Raw genomic sequence first — 17,392 nt, 5'->3', positions numbered from 1 at the left:
GCGATTAGATAGGTAATCTTAGAACATCCGCATGCCCGCGCCGCCACGCCCGAGCGGTCAACGGCATGCGCAATTTTTACTAAAACCCTTGCATACAACAGGATGATATGTACGTGCCGTGCATACGGGAAAGTCATCTTCCTGACAGCAAACCCGTGCGGCATGCGTGCGCAGCTGCACGCAAGGCAAGCCAGCCAGGACCTGATCGACGCGCCACGCGCATTTAGCGGTAGATCAACCACGGCACCGGATCTGATGGAATTTCACCAACCTTGACAGCTTGACAGTACCATCCTTCGCTGTCCGCGGTGTCCATTTACGCCGGGCGGTAAAAGACGCATGATGTTGCGTAGGGAGAGGGATAATCCCACTTTCTAATAACACATCATACAATCGCGTTATCTGACACGTAACTTGCTGAGACAAGGGGGGTTGCATACCTGCAACTCCAACTGTTAGTGGCGCCCGGGAGCTGATACATCCGGAGCTCGATGGCTCCATCTTGGAACGAAGCTTAGCCTGGCTTGCCAGCCAATGCGGGACAGGCTGTGTCTCCATCCGTCTGCAATTTGCAGCTACCTATGCCCGTTGCGGTAATGTGGGTGGCTGATTCTGGGACGGATTCGGTATCCTGGAGTGCAGTTGTGTGGGTTGGGATGATGGGTCCTGCTGCACGGCGCATTTTTGTTGTGTGTTGCGGCCAGAGAGGGCGCGTTCGGCGGCCGAACGTAGGGAATGGATCGTAGAGATCCCGCGCCGCAAATTTGCCTTGCGGGTGGATGTGTGGAGAGGGAGATTGTGTGTTTGTTTGCCGTTATAGATCTGTATCTTTTGTCCTCACGTTCAAGTCGCGCATACGTTCGTTCGTTGTCCTTCGCTGTACATTGCCCGAATACCACGCTACCCAAAGTTTCCGCTCCGTCCGCTTTCGGAACCGCCACGCTAGAAGCACATCGTCATGTCTGAGGTCAGGATAGACACCGAAAGCGCTTTCGACGTGCAAACACCGTTGCTCGAGAAGAAAAAGATGGTTGTAGGAGTACCGCCGGTGTTTGAGAGCCTCACGAAGCAGCTCGACAAGATTGTAGAGCAGCCACTACTCGGCCCGAAGACCAAGTTCCCCGCAGGTAGGAAACCTACTGAGTTCTGGTGGCGAATGTAAATTGACCAGCTGGATAGCTACGTTTGCGTTTGCGCGTAAAGATGTGTCAGGCAGGCGGCTACCGCAGGCTATTGCCCATCGAGGGTACATGGCCAAGCACCCCGAGAACACTATGGCCTCGTTAAGAGGAGCGGTCGAGGCAGGCGCAGATGCTCTTGAGACAGACATTCATCTGACGAAGGACGGTGTAGTCGTATTGTCGCATGTGAGTTTATCAGATCTTACCCCGATCGTATACTGACCATTCTGTAGGACAGAAACTTGAGAAGATGCTTTGGCAGGCCCGAAAAAGTTATAGATTGCGACTATGAGTTTATAAGCAAGCTGAGAACGCTGCAAGCACCTCATGAGCCGATGCCTCGTCTTATTGATTTGCTCGAATATCTTGCGCAACCTGGATTGGAACATATCTGGGTATTGCTCGATATCAAGGTATGTTGTGCTAGCCGAGTTGTACAAGCACTTGCTGACGCGATACAGCTCGATAACGATGCCGACGATGTGATGCGCTTGATTGGTGAAACAATCAATAGCGTGCCTGCTGCTCCATCCAGACCGTGGAGTAAGCGCATTGTGCTTGGGTGCTGGGCAGCCAAATTTCTTCCGCTATGTTCGCGATATCTGCCCGGCTTCTCGATTTCGCATATTGGCTTCTCAACACTCATTGCGTCACATTTCTTCAGTGTGCCGAACGTCTCGTCCAATATGGCCCAGGCCATCCTCATGACGCCATGCGGCAAGATGTTCATTCGGCGAGCTCAGGGCGACGGTCGGCCCGTGTACGGATGGACGGTGAACTCGGAGAGCCGGATGCGTTGGGACATACGGCAGGGCCTCGACGGCGTGGTGACGGACGACCCGAAGCTATTTCTGGAGGTTCGGAGGTCATGGCACGAGGGAACCAAGGACGGCGTGACGATGTTGATGTGGCTGGATGTGCTGCGGTACAACTTCTTCTGCATGATCTATACCTTCTTGTTCCAGTGTTATTTTGGATTTCAGGGCAAGTCGTTAGTCAGGATAAGGGAAGAAGAGGAGGAGCAATAGGTAGCAGTATGTGAATATTAACAACAAGCTTTACTATTGTGGGTAGTGGTAATGTGGTGATTATTCACGATCGTGGTGGTGTCAAGGCAATGGTGTTGTGGAGAGAGCTATGACGGCAGGGTCCAAACATTTGGCGACCCGACGCGTGCACCCCGCCCAGAGCGCGTCCGCATCCCACCACGTCGTCGCTGACCACCACCACCATGCCTAGGTACGCGCGCGTATATCTCAGACTGCGGTCACATGGTGTAGCTAATCTGTATCAGAGAAATAATAACACTGCAGGCGGGCCAGTGCGGCAACAGCGTCGGGCAGCAGTTCTGGCAGCAGCTGTGCCAGGAACACGGCATCAACCGCGACGGCAACCTCGAGGACTTCGCGACCGAGGGCGGCGACCGCAAAGACGTATTCTTCTACCAGTCCGACGACACCCGCTACATCCCCCGCGCCATTCTTTTGGATCTCGAGCCCAGAGTGCTGCACTCGATCCAGTCGAGCGCCTACAAGAACATCTACAACCCCGAAAACTTCTACATACACAAGGATGGCACCGGCGCCGGCAACAACTGGGGCATGGGCTACAGCATGGGCGAGCAGGTGCACGAGGACATCCTGGATATGATTGATCGCGAGGCAGACGGCTCCGACTCGCTCGAGGGCTTCATGATGCTGCATTCCATCGCTGGCGGCACGGGGTCGGGTCTCGGCTCCTACATGCTCGAACGCCTCAACGACAGGTTCCCCAAGAAGCTCATCCAGACCTACAGTGTCTTCCCCAACACGCAGGACGGCGACATAGTGGTCCAGCCATACAACAGTCTGCTGAGCATGAGAAGGCTGACGCAGAATGCTGACTCCGTGGTAAGCTGCCCAGTGCTACTTGCATATATCCATACTGACCTCCCAGGTTGTCCTCGACAACGGAGCCTTGACCAGGATCGCTGCAGACCGACTGCACGTTATGAACCCGTCGTTCGAGCAGACCAACCAGCTGGTGTCTACCGTCATGTCCGCCAGTACCACGACCCTTCGCTACCCCGGATACATGCACAACGATCTCGTTGGCATCGTCGCCTCGCTCATTCCCACACCGCGCTGTCACTTCCTCATGACTTCATACACCCCCTTCTCTGGTGAGAACGTGGAGCAGGCCAAGACGGTTCGCAAGACAACCGTCTTGGACGTCATGAGACGACTGTTGCAGCCTAAGAACCGCATGGTCTCCACCAACCCCACCAAGAAGAGCTGCTACATGTCTATCCTGAACATCATCCAGGGAGAAGCGGATCCCTCAGATGTATGTTTCTCCAGATTAATTTCATGCATCTAGCTCACCAACTTCAGGTACACAAATCGCTTATGCGCATCCGCGAACGACGTCTCGCTACGTTCATACCCTGGGGCCCCGCTTCCATTCAAGTCGCGCTGACCAAGAAGTCGCCCTACGTGACCTCTTCGCACCGTGTCTCCGGACTCATGCTCGCAAATCACACGGGTATCGCCACGCTCTTCAAGCGCATAGTCGCACAATACTCCACCCTCCGTAAACGCAACGCCTTCCTTGAAAGCTACAAGCGTGAAGTGCCTTTCAAGGATGGTCTCGGCGAGTTCGACGAAGCTAAGGAAGTCGTTCAAGGTCTGATTGCAGAATACGAAGAGGCCGAGGATGCCGACTACTTGACCAAAGAGACGGCGCCGCCTGCAGATGAGGAAGCTGACAAGAGAGTCGGCTAGAAGTCACCTGAGCAATTATTGGATTTGGCATCGGCGTCATTGGATGGTGCAGTGGAGTCAAGGGTACCCGACTTTGAAATCTCTTTCGCGGCGTTGGCGGACACACGACGTAGGCCACAGATTTGTCGTCGGTGGGGAGTTCGTTCATCCCCGTTTTAAATCAATCGTTGTCCTGATCGTGGTCATCATAGCCGGATCTACCACGAGTATTGCAGTTTCTGTGAGCGCAGACTTTCATGAGAAGGCACCCGGTGTTTGTACGCAAGAGCTATGACTTTACATCACTAGTAAAGGTAAAAGCTTTCATGTTTTCTACATCTGGTTCGCTCTAGGCAACAGTCTATTTTCTGGCCTATCGGGCGTCGCCCAATTACCTGTGAGATTCGAGTGGCTGACCTGGTAACTCAACTATAGAACCTTGGGTGAAGGTGAGAGAGCAAAAAGTTACTGCGCGCTAACTCTAAGGCAATAAATACCTCTAACCAGACTTTTACTCCCTCGCACCTTCCTTCTCTACAGCGGAACTACTACTTGTTTGACTTGACCTTCCGCCACGACTATTACCACCTCAACAAGTCTCTCAGTATGTCATCTCCACAGTTGCTCCCAGAAGACACAGTCAAGCGCCTCAAAGTCAGGGACGCGTCTCTTGTTGGCGGGGAGAACAACGGCACTAGAAAAATCTCCCTCGGCCTCCTAAGCCCACCATCGTCAACTACTTCAAGAAGCGCGTCCAACTCGTCCTCATCTTCGGAAGAAGTCGTGTACATCTCTGTTCCAACTCGACTAGATTCCGCGCAGACTCTCGAGTTCATGGGGTTGACTCCAGACAAATCAAAAGCACTATACGCCAGCAGACAACACAGGCAGCAGATTACGCACACGAACATCGACTTACAACGATGGGTAATCGAACACGTCGTCTACATATGCGCAGACATACTTGACGAGGATGATGATTGGAAAGAGAAGATGACAGATGCCGGCATCAAGCAAGAAATTTCTGACGCCCTTATGAAAGATGAGCACCGTGTGATCCGGGGAGTTCAGTCATTATCCGAGTGGCTTGAGGAAATTCTTGAGACCAATTATCTCGCACTGGTAGATATGAACGCCCGCATATTACAAGAGCTAGCAGCCCCACCAGGTGTACATCTGAGGGGAGGAGCAGGCGAGCCGTACACCGTACCCAACGCACCTGGAGGACACCTCGCGCTTTATAAGAGTGTTGAAATCAGAAGATGCGAGGGTTGCATAGCAGAGGATGGATCAGTAAATCTCGCACGACTGGAGTCCTTAGGACCAACAGACTTCGCAAGACGAGGAGGACTGTATTTCACCCACCAAATTTGGGTCTCCAATCACTACTCTTCGCTCATCAGGGACGCTTGTCCGGTCGCTGATCGGCGGACGGTCGAACTCCACATCCCGCTGTCCCACCTTGCAGAGATGAAGGTTTGGGATCTGAAGTTCGAAGAGGATAACTTCAAACAACTTTTGTTCTTCTCTAGGCGCGACGAGAAGTACCCGAAGCCGATCTCACAATTACGCGCTGCTCACGGAATCATCGCCGGACCTATTGGACATGTTCACAATCTGGCGTTTGGGAAAATGAAGAGCTGGAAGGATATCACTGAAAAGCATCAGCTCCAAGAGCGGGAGACGGTCGTCGATGGCAAAGGCAACGAGAAGGAGATTGTGAAGTACGGCAGGCAATGGGTTTGGATTGGCGAGAACTCCGTTGAGCAGCTTGAAGAGGATTGCAAGGACAAGGTGTATCTGCGTCGGCCAGAGCAGGGCCTCAAGTTGGTGCCCCAACCTTGGAAAGACGAGTCGGTGGAGGGCAAGGATATCATGGAGTAGCTAGCTCTTTGTCCATGACAGAGTTATACTTGGCGGATCTCTGAAGGTACGAGCCTTCCCCCGTGTTCAGCCGGGATTAAAAGTCACTTCTTTGCGCTCTACTCTCATAAATCTGTTCCATACAAAACTGATTACATTCCTCATGTTGTGACGCGCGCGGTTGGCCTTGAAATCCCCTTTGTATGGTAGCGAGCGCATGATTATCGATCCGTCGAGGTCTACCAAGGACCGCCTTTCCAAGGCAGCCATTCACTGGCTGTATGATTGTAGGCGTGTAGCAGATGGACCGTGGTACCGTGATTGGAAAGCTGTGGTGATTGGCATTCTTTTGCATCTCTATTGCTGACCCAAATCACTTGAATGGACAACCACAGGTCAGTGCATTGAATCCCAGGAGTGAACAGCAATGCTTCACTCCTACACGTATAAAGCGTACGCAGTTTCCTCCTTGCATGAAATACCTTCGTAGCAAGTCAACTGTACCTACTAATCTACGACAACGCCCACTACCAAGTCAACCAACTACAACAATACAAAACACCCCTTAGGAACAGCCCAAGACACCAAAGCTTTCCCCCAAAATGTTCGCGTTAAGCATCCGCTCCATCACCAACTCCAGAGTCGTTGGCCCCCTAGCCATCTTCGCCCTCTCCACGCAAACCCGCACCCTTTACTTCTGCGGTCCCAAGCAAGGCGATCACGATGCCGACCTACCCATCTCCGAACACTACCACGCCCGTCTACGAGCATCGGCGGATGTAAAACCAAGATCCACCGCAGACTTGGCACCACCAACCACTACGCCCACCCGTCCTACTCCTCCACCACCCACTCAGCCTACCACTACAACAGACACAATCCCCACCCTTCGTATCTCTGTCACGCACGCGCCACCAAGTCTATCAGCCCGGCATACACTGTCGCCTGCCAACAAGGTTGAGTACTATAGGAAGGCGTTTGGGCAGATGGAGGCGGCGACTCGTGATGGGGCTACGGACTACAACAACACCCTTGCCATTATCCAGGAGATTGCACGGTTACAGTTTGAGCTTAGGAGGGGCCAGGTTGAGGGGAAGCCTCTTGAGGAGTTGGAGAAGGTTAGGAGGGATATTGAGGATTTGAGGTGTGTGTTTGAGAGGATTGGGAGGAGGTGGGGGATCTAGGCTTGAGGAACGTAGGGCGGTGTTGGAGATTGTGGATATGTGTGGTGTTGTAAAGGATGGTTTTACAGTAGCTTTGGGGGATGGAAGTCTTGAGATCACGATGAAAGTTATATCTGAACAGAAATGAACGTTCTTCGAAACTAAACCAAAATGCAAAACGATGAGTGGTATACAGCACATTTCCCACCTCCTTCCAACGCAAAAACAACGCCTCTCCAAGCCTCACTGCCTCTCATATCCATGCAGCAATCATACATGCCCATCCCATCCCCCTCATGCCCCATTCTTATAACCCAACCCCCCAGCCTTCACATCAAACTCAATCAACTCATCCAGCCCACAAACCTGAAACAACTCCCTCGGGCCATACCTCTTCCCATCCCCCTCCACACTCTCCACATGCCCCGCCTTCATCTGCTGCACCGCCTTCCTAACCGCAGGATACACAACCTCGCAGGCCAGCAGCGGGAAAATAGCAAGCTTATACCCCATGGTCTTGCATTCTTCGACTGAGAAATCAGGGGATACGCCGCCGGGGACGCTGTTGAAGAGACAAGGTGTGGGAGATAGATCGGAGCATATGCGCTGCGCGTCTGAGGCGGTTGTCACGCCTTCCAGGAACGCCATGTCTGCGCCCTGAGCGACTGCCGCACTGAGACGGCGTAGGGCTTCTTCGTACCCGAATCCTTGCAACGCGTCCGTTCGAGCGATGATGACGATGTCACCGCCACTTGCCTCCCGCGCTAATCTCGCAGCCCGGATCCTCGCTTCAAACTCCTCGATGTCGACGAGTTGCTTGCCGTTGAGGTGCCCGCACCGCTTACTCACGATCTGGTCTTCGAGGTGCAGGCCTGCGACGCCCGCGCGGATGTACGAGGTTACTGTGCGGCCGACCATGACGGGGCCACCGTAGCCGGTGTCTGCGTCGGCGATTAGGGGCGTCGAGGGCGAGAGGGAGGCGAGCATTGTGGCGTTGGTGAGCATGTCTGTGAAGGTGGCTATGCCCATGTCGGCGGCGCCGAGGCGGGACATTGTTGTTCCTGCGCCTGTCTGGACATGTGTTAGTTGGGTTCGTTTGGTGTTGTTTGATATCGTGAGGGCGATGTTGGTGGATATAGAGATGGGGAGATGGGGGAGACGTACCATGTATAGACAGTCTACGCCTTCTTGGAGGGCTATCCGCGCTGTGAAGCCATCGTATACTCCGGGACAAGAAAGGAACTTGTTTGGATCCGCCAGCATGCTTCGCAGTTTCTCGACGGCCGTCATCTTCCTTTCTGTTTGTCCTGCTTTGCTGGATCCCATACTGCCTTCTCTTCTTTCGCTTTGAGAATGCCGATAACAACGATAACCCGACTCTTTACTGTGCACGCGCAACCAACTCTTTCTTAATACCAGAAGCAGCAAATGCAATCAATTCAAGGGGTATAGTATCCTCGTCAGGCATCAAAACGAGCAAGAAGGTACACCCGACAGCCTGACTTTAGCCCGCTGAGACTCGGCGTCTTGCGTATACACTGTGGCGGGCCGCAACAAGTAAGGCTGGGCTACCCACGAATAGTCGACCAGATGCGGCAGCGATGGCCTTACGTACCCGTCCTGCGAACTAGGATGCTGTCAACCCGAAAAGCGACCGCGGATTTGGGAACAGTATCTAATCATTATCAACCAACCGGATCTAACTCCTACAGCCTTTATATAGAAAATCTAATAGCTAACCTCGAAATAAGCATTAAGGAGTAAAGGAATAGTAACCACACCACTTATTTTCAGTTGAGAGGCTACGCCGCAGATATGCAGACCCGTGTATGCCCTTCCCCCCGTCTTTCTCGGCCAAGTACTCCGTAGCCATTTGCGTTTATGAAAAGATCTTCTTTTTGCGATGGCGAAAGCGAAAACTCCGTTCGGATGAACATTCAACCAACCCTATAACATCTAAAATAGTGAAAAGTGCACAACCCACAAACGTCATATCCACAGCTCGAGACGATGCGCAAAACACCAAGCGAAAAGCCGCAGCCGTGGTGGTGACCACCCCCGCAACAAGCCCTTGTTCCTGCTGCTGACGTAGTGTGGTGCCGATGTTCGCCGGCAGTTTGACCGGTAGGAGCGCCATGCTTGTCCCTTCTCACTGGTCAGACAGGACTGCGAAATTCAGTTTCGCCGATGTCCATGGTCGGCGCGTTGGAGGCGGGAGGCGATATCGTATGAGATAGGATTTGGAGGATGGAATGCCCCGTTGGGTATGCTGGCCGATGCCGAAGTCTCCTGGGTAGGCGAGCGAGCGCATGGGGGGTTGGTGAGAGGGGTAGACTGGGATTTAAAGTGAGCTGGCGGCCGGCATGGCGGTTGCTTTGGTGTTTTGTGTCGGTTCCTCTTTCCTCCTCCACCTGGGTACACGCCTTTGGATTGTGGTGCACAAGGCGCCGCTAGTGGCCCATCAGGGTCAGGCTGCGCGATGAAGGCACTACAGGTGATCGCACCCACGTTTTGCTTTTCCCTGCAAGGTTCGTCTTGTACCTGTCAGACTGTCCCCACTGGAAGAAAAGACCCTTTGTTATCATATACGCCTTGGTAATTCATCTCCATCGCGTTCGGAGTTCGTTCGGTCAGGCCGGCACACCACCCCAGCTCTTTGGCGTCGCGCCTGTTCCCAGGAAGATGCAGCGTGCATCGAAGCGATCAAAAGATTTGCGCCACCGCGATCCGTTCCTGGACTATCGTCTAGCGGTGTTACCGATCCCGCGATCGCGATCCCGAATCCAGATGTCTACGTTGGGGAAGTCTTCGTAGACCATATGTGGCGTCTGCAATGGACGATCGGGGTAAAGTATATTCCCTGGCATTGCGTATTTGAGTAGGTATACGGTATCTGAACGCTTCAACTCCCGCACCAGGCGAGAAACCGCTATTATTACTCTTCCGCCGCGTCCGGTTCATTCCTTCACGCATACCCAACAACATCTAACCGTAGGTGTATCCCATGTTCGGTGCGCCTCCAGGCCCTGGTGCTGTCATCATAGGATTCATAGGACCAACCGGCACATTGGGCATTTCCGCATTCGAGAACTCAAATCCGGCCGCCCAGTCGTAATCGGGAAATTGATCAAGCATTGGCGGCACTCCATAGTCTGGACCTTCCCAGGCATCGAAGCTCATTACGGACGGGTCTTGTTGCATCTGAGGATTCACCAAGCTGGGGTCGAATTTGGTCACCGGGAGTTGTTGCTGTCTCATCGATGGATCCGGAAGTTGCTGCTGGTGCTGCTGTGGGTGCTGTTGTTGTTGGGATGGGTATTCTGACATGTTTGTTAGTTAAGAGCCCGTCAGACTTGACGTAAGATGCTTACGAGGTGGGTTCTGTTGGACATTCTCGTGTGAAAGAGTTACTTCATCGCCGTACGGATTCTTCATGTTGCTGAACTCTTCTCGCCAGTACCAGAACATGTCGTAGCTAATGCTCATGCTCAATCGCGTCCTCAACCTCAGATATAGCGATTCCACACGGCCATCCTTCTTACGGAACACCTTGTCGCTACCCCACAAATCCTTCATGATGTGCGCAGTTCGGAAATGGATATCTCCTGGTTGTAAAGAGACGTTCTTGAGAAAATCATACGCCTGTGAGAAAGCTCGCTCGCCCGCAAGTACATCTAGATGTTGAGCAAGCGGACTTCGAACGAGTCTAAGAATGGTAAACCCAGCCAGAGTAATAGTTCGGTCAATGAATGATTGCGAGACAGAGGGTAGGAAGATCTTTTGTGTCGTCTGCATTGTCGAAGCGGACTGGATAACTGAGATGCAAAGGGAATAGAATCGTGAAAGACCCTCGGCATCGGGTCCAGGGTTCGTAGGGTGGGCGAAGAAATGGAACGCCATTACGTGAATACGTGCACAGCTAAGTTGCAGGGTGTCTATTTTGTTAGTTCAAGTTTCGAAAGAGCCGGGTCAGACTTACCGAGTTCACTTGGAGAGGATGGGGCCAAGCTGAGGAGTTGCGAGTCGAATATGCCAATCAATGATCGTAATACACGGACATCACAATGAATGGATTGTAAGTTGGTCTTGCCCATGGCAACCATGGCACGCATGAGGATGATGTAGACTTTATGCAGGAACTGCAGGTCAGACGGGAGGTATGGAACCATGTCTTCACGGTCTTGTTCATCGCCATCGAAGAATGACTCAGCAAGAGGTGGTATACCTTCAACACAGCTCGTTCTAGATACGGTCAGCGTATGTCACAGTATTACTTGTTTGGAAGACCTCACCTTATGGAAACGATGACGCAACACAGCCAGAGCCTGGCGCGTTGCACCTTGAGTGACTGGTCCTTCTCAAGCGGCGTCCTAGCAAAATCCTGGCCAACACCTGCTATGTGCAGACCAATCTGTGTCGCTAGATGCACTGCCGATCCACACATGAGGTGTGTCGTATCTTTGTACATTGAGTTGGTGGGTAGTCGCCATGTGCACAGAATTAGTAGACCTTGGATGATCGGAACTTGTGAGGTGCGTAGCGCCATTGAAGAGAATGCGAGCTGGGTGATGGGTTGGCTCGTCCTCTCTAGGACTTCATGTTCAGAGTACCGCCGCGATCCCGTGACCACGATAGTCCAAAACAAGAACGGCGATTGGTCATAATAGTCATTCGGCCCTATTGAAGGGTCCAAGATAGGAAAGAGCGGATGGTATTGGGTGAAGTAACTGCGGTCATGTTAGCATAGATAAGAATGCCACCCTAAGTCAACGTACATGGTGAAGCAATCGTCAATTCTCTTTGAATCGAGCAGGTAGCCGTCAATCACGCGCGGTACCGTGCCATGATGATCGGAACCTTTTCGTGTCGGCGGCCGCGAGTCGAAAGCTGGTGACATGGAATCTGATGCATCTGTCCTTCCGGAAGGATCAGAATATGTGCCCGAAGCGTGTTCAAGCGGAGCGTAGTTTTGCATGTCGACGGTCGGCGATGCTGTCGATTGCGGGTAGTTTGCATCGCCAGGATTCTGCCCCTGCCTCATATTCCATCGCAACTCTTCCAATTCGCGTCGCATCTCTGCCTTTGTTTGGCGCAGGTTTCTGGTTGATGTGGGAAGAATGCGGCATTCGAGGCCCATCTTCTTGCAGCGGCCGCATGGGTCATGCGGTACCTTGTGCTGCTCGACATCACATCGGATCTGGCAAAAAAATGATCAGTAAACCATCTTCGCCATTGCGGACGTTGTCGCGATGCATTGAGGTGGGGAAGTACCTTTTGCTGTCGGCACTCGACACATGCCTTCCGTCGCGGAGTGGTCATGCTGGCCTGATTCATCTAGTAGGTATCCACAGGGAGTTGGCGAGCGGCAAGCATAGACTACTATAGTATTCCGCGTCTCAATCGGCGAAAAAAGGCATATAAGAAGGTGTAAGGTAGGAACTTCGCCATGAACTGAAGAACCACACTCGCGATTAGCACCTACGTCGTCATCAGGGCCTGTTGCAGCGGTGCGAATCGGATGGCGGGGGAATGGGACCGAGTAAAGGACCGATGGTGATCCTTTTCTCAGCAAGCACGTCTCAAAGTTTTTTTCTCAGCTTCCCTTGGCTTCTCGCCCTGTGCTAAATGTTTCTCTTAATAATGTGCCATGCTAGACGACGCTCGTGCGCAATGAGGCTAACAGGCTTTGTTGTCTGTGTGGAAGGAATGCATGTCGAGACGCACGCGATTTTCATCGGGACCCACTTTCGCGCCTAAGCCCATGCGGACCTAGTGTTTTGCGTAATGCTGTCTGAGCACTGCACTACTTGCATGGCCTGCCGCCATGTCATGTCGAGTGAACGCATCTCTTACACTGTCACCCAAACAGTCCATCTGTTGGGCACTCAAGCTTTTGTGATCACCGTGGCGCAGCCGTTTTGCCACACTAGCTGGCGAGCCAGCCACGGCGGCCCTTCTCTCCGCCGCTGCTCTTCACCATCAACCACCTCGCTCTGCCAGCCCTCAAACGTGTTTGGTGGGTCGAGTCAATGCAGTCGTACCTGATCCTCATCTTGGATGACACCCCTTGCCCAGATCGGGCCTAGCAGGCACGAACGTCCCAGTAGCTTCACTCCAAGGGCGGGCGCTACCCATCCGGTGTCGACGGCTCAAGTTCGCGTTTAGAGTTCGTACGAAGCCACTTTGCCAGGCATTCGACTCCGGCATTGCACTCGTTGCGCCACATCGAAGCGAATGCGACGTGAGGAGGGTTGTGTGCCATGACAATGCGTCTGTGGCTGCCGCCTGATTCCGCCTCAAAAGCAATGAACGACAGCGGGATTTACTGACTCTAGCACCTTCACACGTGGACTACCGACGCTCATAGCTCTGCCTTGGCCTCCTGCAATTCCCAATGATCGTCCAACACATGATCGCTGTGCGCCAGCCGCTTGCTCGGAACGGCAAAGCTGCCTCGCTATCATAACCAGCTCACGACACTCGTCTCGCTGTCCAAAACAGCTCATTCCACTTCACCGACTCCAAGCGCGCACATGGTTCCCCTGGTCCTGGCGAGACTCACCATCCCCACACACACTCCTTCCTTTCTTCCATGCCTTCTAGCTCAGGGTCTCTCCGCAAGCCACCTCGCCTTCGTAGGCAAGTCGAGCGTCCATCCCCACCAGCTCCGCGGAAGACAGATGCAGCGCAGATCGCAACGGACTTGCAGATCAGCTACACCAAGTAACCTCATCCTACCCATGGCCAATGAGCGTGTGACATCGCTATCTACCGCATATCGCGTACCAACAGCCAGCAGCGCACACAATTGTAAAGGCGGAGCAGGGCGGGGATGCCGGGGAGGATTCTCGGAAGAGGAAGTATCCATCCTGTCTGCATTAGATTAAGCACAGCCCGTGTGGTGAAGACGCTCGGTCGGGTTTTGCGTCCAAGTCCGCAAAACAGAAGTCGTATCGTAGGACTTGCATGTACCTTGCAAGCTGCGACAACTCCAGACTCCGGAGATTTTCTCGTGACGTTGTCTAGCCACGTTCCTTTGTTTGCTTTTTCGAGGCGGAGTAACGGAACTCGGAGCCTCGATCGAACCCACATGGCACAATGTAGGGAACGGTACCGCTTGCTTTTCCCTCAGTTCTGGGCCACTACCTCGCCGTTCCTGGAGCAGTCGCGTGTCTACCGAAGTGAGGGTGTGGGTTAGGTCCCGTCGACCGAGGAGAAACACAGATACCGATAATTTCTCCCGTGGAGTAAGTGGTGCCACGAGACACACTCACGGTGCAGCTCCTTTCGCTACCACTGAACACACACATCGATTACATCTCGAGACATTTCAAAAGACTCCTGATCCACTGCAGTAGGAGCATTCTGCATGCGAATGCAAATCTCTACACAGCCTCCTCTAGATTGCATCTCGAGGTGCCTCCTACCACGATTATGGCACACGACGTCGTATGGAAATCTCCGCTTGCGCTGTTGTCCGGATGGCTCCATGAATCAGCTGCCAATGTAGGTGTACGTACATGGCGCAAAGAGCGCTTAGCTTACCCGGTGGGTCGACCCTTCAGCACCCAGATACTGCGCAAACAAGGAAACGAGTCCAGAACCACAATATGGTCGGCGTCCAGATAACGCCTCTCATTGCAAGATACTGCGCAGGCAAAGGAGGCAGATCTAGAGCCGACATATCGACCGTCTCAAATCAACGCCTCTCCCACTGGATTAAGAGTCTAGAACTATCAAGTCGGCGAAGGGAAACAGGAATATTGACAGTGTATCTCAAATTACAGATCTCGTGATCCCTCAAGCTTTGCCCCAACCCAAGTGACGAGGTTCGCTACCAGCAACGCAACGAAGGACGTATGAACATCGGCGAGGTCTTTCGGAATGCAGACTTCAGCTTCCCTCAAGTTTTGCCTCCACCAAGGTTACCAAAGTACGTCTTCGATGACCAGCTCGAACCAAGGCCAGGCCCCAGTCTGGGTCAAATGCGCCTTCTCTTCTTCGCCTCCACCACGATGTTGAGGAGAGCCTCGGTACCAGCAACCGAATGAAGCCACTCAACAAAAGCTGCGAGTATCCAACAAACAGCCGAATGATACAAGGTAAAGGATGTTCAGGGAGGACCCAGAGAGACATCATTTGCAACTCACAAGCCAGCAACAGAGAAACAATAATCATCGTAACAGATTTGTTCATCGATATCAATCTACTCGTCGTAAAACGCAAATGAAATGGTATAAGAATACAGTATAAAAAAAAAGGAAAAGTCGAGCCAACTTCTAACAACAGTAGACATCCAGCAAAAAAATGCGTACCGTTCATCCCTCCCTCGCATCTAAATTTCGTTCAGAGCACCTCTCCCACTCCCATCTTCTCATCTCATACTCATACCCCTCTCATCCTCTATATCACAACCACCTTCTTACAACCTAAGACCACGACGCATCTTCCTCGCCTTCGCCGCAGCACCAACATCCTCCGCACCACCATCCGGGTTGGTAACCGCACCAGGGAATCCAACAAGCTCGTTAAACTGATCAGCAAGCGCCTTGTTCCTGTCTCCGCCCTGAACAGCCGCAGCAGCGCTCTCGCAAGTAGCCACAGCAGCCTCGTTGGCTTCGCACACGTTGGTCAGCTGGTTGCAGAGCGCGTTGGTGATGATGTCCGGGTTGAGGGCTTCGCCTTGGCCGCCGCGCGCGAGCGGGTCCGCGATCTGGAAGGTGAATTCGTCGGCGGGGCGCCCGTTCTCGCCGCCTTGGAAGGTGATGGTGGGCGTGCAGAGACCGAAGTCTTCGGCGCCGCCGGCACCGCCTGCTGCTGCGTTGCCTGCGTCGGCACCGGCATCGGCACCGGCATTGTTGTTTCCGGCAGCGGCGTCTTGCTGGTTGTTTGCGTTGTTACCGGCGTTGGCGTTGTTGTTGTTCTGGTTGCCGGCATTGGCGTTATCGTTACCGGCGGCGGCATCTTGCTGGTTGTTGGCGTTGTTTCCAGCGTTGTTGTTGGCGTTTCCAGCGTTGTCAGCTGCGTTGTCGTTGCCGGCGTTGGCATTGTTGTTCTGGTTCTGGTTGTTGTTGGCATTGCCAGCGTTGTTGTTACCAGCCGCAGCATCGTTGTTGTTACCAGCATTGGCGTTGTCGTTCTGGTTGTTCGCGTTGTCGTTACCAGCAGCGGCATCGTTACCAGCAGTAGCGTTACCAGCGTTGTTGTTCGCGTTGCCGGCATTGGCAGCTCCGTTACCAGCATTGGCATTGTTGCCAGCGTTGGCGTTGTTACCAGCATTGGCGTTGTTACCAGCATTGGCGTTGTTACCAGCGTTGGCGTTGTTACCAGCGTTGGCGTTGTTACCAGCGTTGGCGTTGTTACCAGCGTTGGCATTGCCGTTACCAGCAGCCGCCTGGTTGCCACCCTGAGCAGCACCGTCGGCAGCAGCACCGCCCGCAGCAGCACCACCAGCGGCAGCACCACCAGCCGAAGCCTGGCTAACAACGAGGTCACCGAGACCAGCCTGGTCCATGAGGTCAAAGACACTCAGACCATCAGCGGCAAGAGGAGACGCAGCACTGCTGGCGCTAAGGGCAGCAGCATCACCGTTGACATCGACGTCAGGGTCGATGAGAGGAGTAATACCACGAAGCTCAGCAGTAGCCGGAAGCGAAGCATCGCCACAGACGTTCTGTGCGTTGCCGCCAGCGAAGGGGTTGGTGTTCTTCTCCGCAGTCACCATACCAATGGCAGCAGCAAGGGCATCAGCACCGCCACCGAGTTCAGTGAAGATCTGATCAGCACGGACGAGCTGGTGTGTTTGTTAGCCTGAGACCCGGAGATGTGGAGGTCGGGTAAACAAGTGGAGAAGCACATACCTTATCGCAAGAGTTTGCTCCACCGAGAAGGTCAGAGATGGCTGCACCAGCAATGGTAGCAGCGGCACCACCATCGCCACCCTGAACTTGACTGATAGCATCGATGGGGACTTGCTCCTGGCCGAAACGGGCCTGGACGTAGGCAATCATAGCCGCGATGATGAAAGTCTTGGAAACCATGTTTGCTGATTTGTTGTGGTTGTGATTTGGAATCGAAAGAACGATAATAGTAGTAATGCGTTAAACGTTAAAAGTGGAGGAAAACGAGAGACTAGCTCTTGTAATGAAAGAAGTAAGTAATAGGTAGATGAAGTTGATATAAAGGCCGACCTGGGCGAAAGAATGGAAAAAGTGCTGTAAGAAGCGAAAGAAGGGGAGTTTGCTGGATGCTACTGTTGACTTTGCTGTTGTCGAAGTTGCTGGCCTTCCAATCTGTGGGCGAGGTATACCAGGCTTATATATCACATTCATCTGTGCCGCCACTCTCTCTCCAAGGGACTCACCTCCAAGCGCCATGCCTGGGGGAAGGATCACTTGGACGTCTCAACCATGCGCCCAAGACGAGTATCCCGCCTTCGATCCGA

General features: G+C 53.2%; 8 protein-coding genes across 8 annotated transcripts; 4 read left to right on the top strand and 4 right to left on the bottom strand.

Moving 5' to 3' along the window:
* Positions 1-958: 958 nt before the first annotated feature.
* J4E90_010064 (uncharacterized protein) lies at positions 959-2,209 on the top strand (the record flags this gene model as incomplete). The annotated part of the gene is made up of 4 exons (XM_051439580.1): positions 959-1,127; positions 1,180-1,367; positions 1,415-1,594; positions 1,643-2,209. The coding sequence occupies 4 exons, from the start codon at positions 959-961 to the stop codon at positions 2,207-2,209; spliced, it is 1,104 nt and encodes a 367-aa protein (XP_051286489.1).
* A 203-nt stretch (positions 2,210-2,412) lies between these two features.
* On the top strand, positions 2,413-3,943 carry TUB4 (gamma-tubulin; the record flags this gene model as incomplete). Its single annotated transcript, XM_051439579.1, has 4 exons — positions 2,413-2,420; positions 2,476-3,070; positions 3,117-3,506; positions 3,554-3,943. The coding sequence occupies 4 exons, from the start codon at positions 2,413-2,415 to the stop codon at positions 3,941-3,943; spliced, it is 1,383 nt and encodes a 460-aa protein (XP_051286488.1).
* A 585-nt stretch (positions 3,944-4,528) lies between these two features.
* Positions 4,529-5,806, top strand: J4E90_010062 (uncharacterized protein; the record flags this gene model as incomplete). Its single annotated transcript, XM_051439578.1, has 1 exon — positions 4,529-5,806. The coding sequence occupies one exon, from the start codon at positions 4,529-4,531 to the stop codon at positions 5,804-5,806; it is 1,278 nt and encodes a 425-aa protein (XP_051286487.1).
* Positions 5,807-6,387: 581 nt separating this feature from the next.
* Positions 6,388-6,969, top strand: J4E90_010061 (uncharacterized protein; the record flags this gene model as incomplete). The annotated part of the gene is made up of 1 exon (XM_051439577.1): positions 6,388-6,969. One exon carries the CDS (start codon positions 6,388-6,390, stop codon positions 6,967-6,969), a length of 582 nt encoding a protein of 193 aa, XP_051286486.1.
* A 273-nt stretch (positions 6,970-7,242) lies between these two features.
* On the bottom strand, positions 7,243-8,211 carry J4E90_010060 (uncharacterized protein; the record flags this gene model as incomplete). Its single annotated transcript, XM_051439576.1, has 2 exons — positions 7,243-8,019; positions 8,113-8,211. The coding sequence occupies 2 exons, from the start codon at positions 8,209-8,211 to the stop codon at positions 7,243-7,245; spliced, it is 876 nt and encodes a 291-aa protein (XP_051286485.1).
* A 1,722-nt stretch (positions 8,212-9,933) lies between these two features.
* On the bottom strand, positions 9,934-10,524 carry J4E90_010059 (uncharacterized protein; the record flags this gene model as incomplete). The annotated part of the gene is made up of 2 exons (XM_051439575.1): positions 9,934-10,268; positions 10,320-10,524. 2 exons carry the CDS (start codon positions 10,522-10,524, stop codon positions 9,934-9,936), a joined length of 540 nt encoding a protein of 179 aa, XP_051286484.1.
* A 98-nt stretch (positions 10,525-10,622) lies between these two features.
* On the bottom strand, positions 10,623-11,845 carry J4E90_010058 (uncharacterized protein; the record flags this gene model as incomplete). Its single annotated transcript, XM_051439574.1, has 4 exons — positions 10,623-10,654; positions 10,928-11,190; positions 11,241-11,675; positions 11,724-11,845. 4 exons carry the CDS (start codon positions 11,843-11,845, stop codon positions 10,623-10,625), a joined length of 852 nt encoding a protein of 283 aa, XP_051286483.1.
* Positions 11,846-15,370: 3,525 nt separating this feature from the next.
* Positions 15,371-16,988, bottom strand: J4E90_010057 (uncharacterized protein; the record flags this gene model as incomplete). The annotated part of the gene is made up of 2 exons (XM_051439573.1): positions 15,371-16,741; positions 16,809-16,988. 2 exons carry the CDS (start codon positions 16,986-16,988, stop codon positions 15,371-15,373), a joined length of 1,551 nt encoding a protein of 516 aa, XP_051286482.1.
* Between the last annotated feature and the right edge of the window lie 404 nt (positions 16,989-17,392).

This window comes from Alternaria incomplexa (assembly GCF_024043165.1).
Source record: "Alternaria incomplexa strain BMP 0042 chromosome Unknown scaffold_19, whole genome shotgun sequence".
NCBI classification, from domain to species: domain Eukaryota; kingdom Fungi; phylum Ascomycota; class Dothideomycetes; order Pleosporales; family Pleosporaceae; genus Alternaria; species Alternaria incomplexa.
Note: the sequence above shows the minus strand (reverse complement) of the source record. Positions and strands in the feature narration are given on the sequence as shown.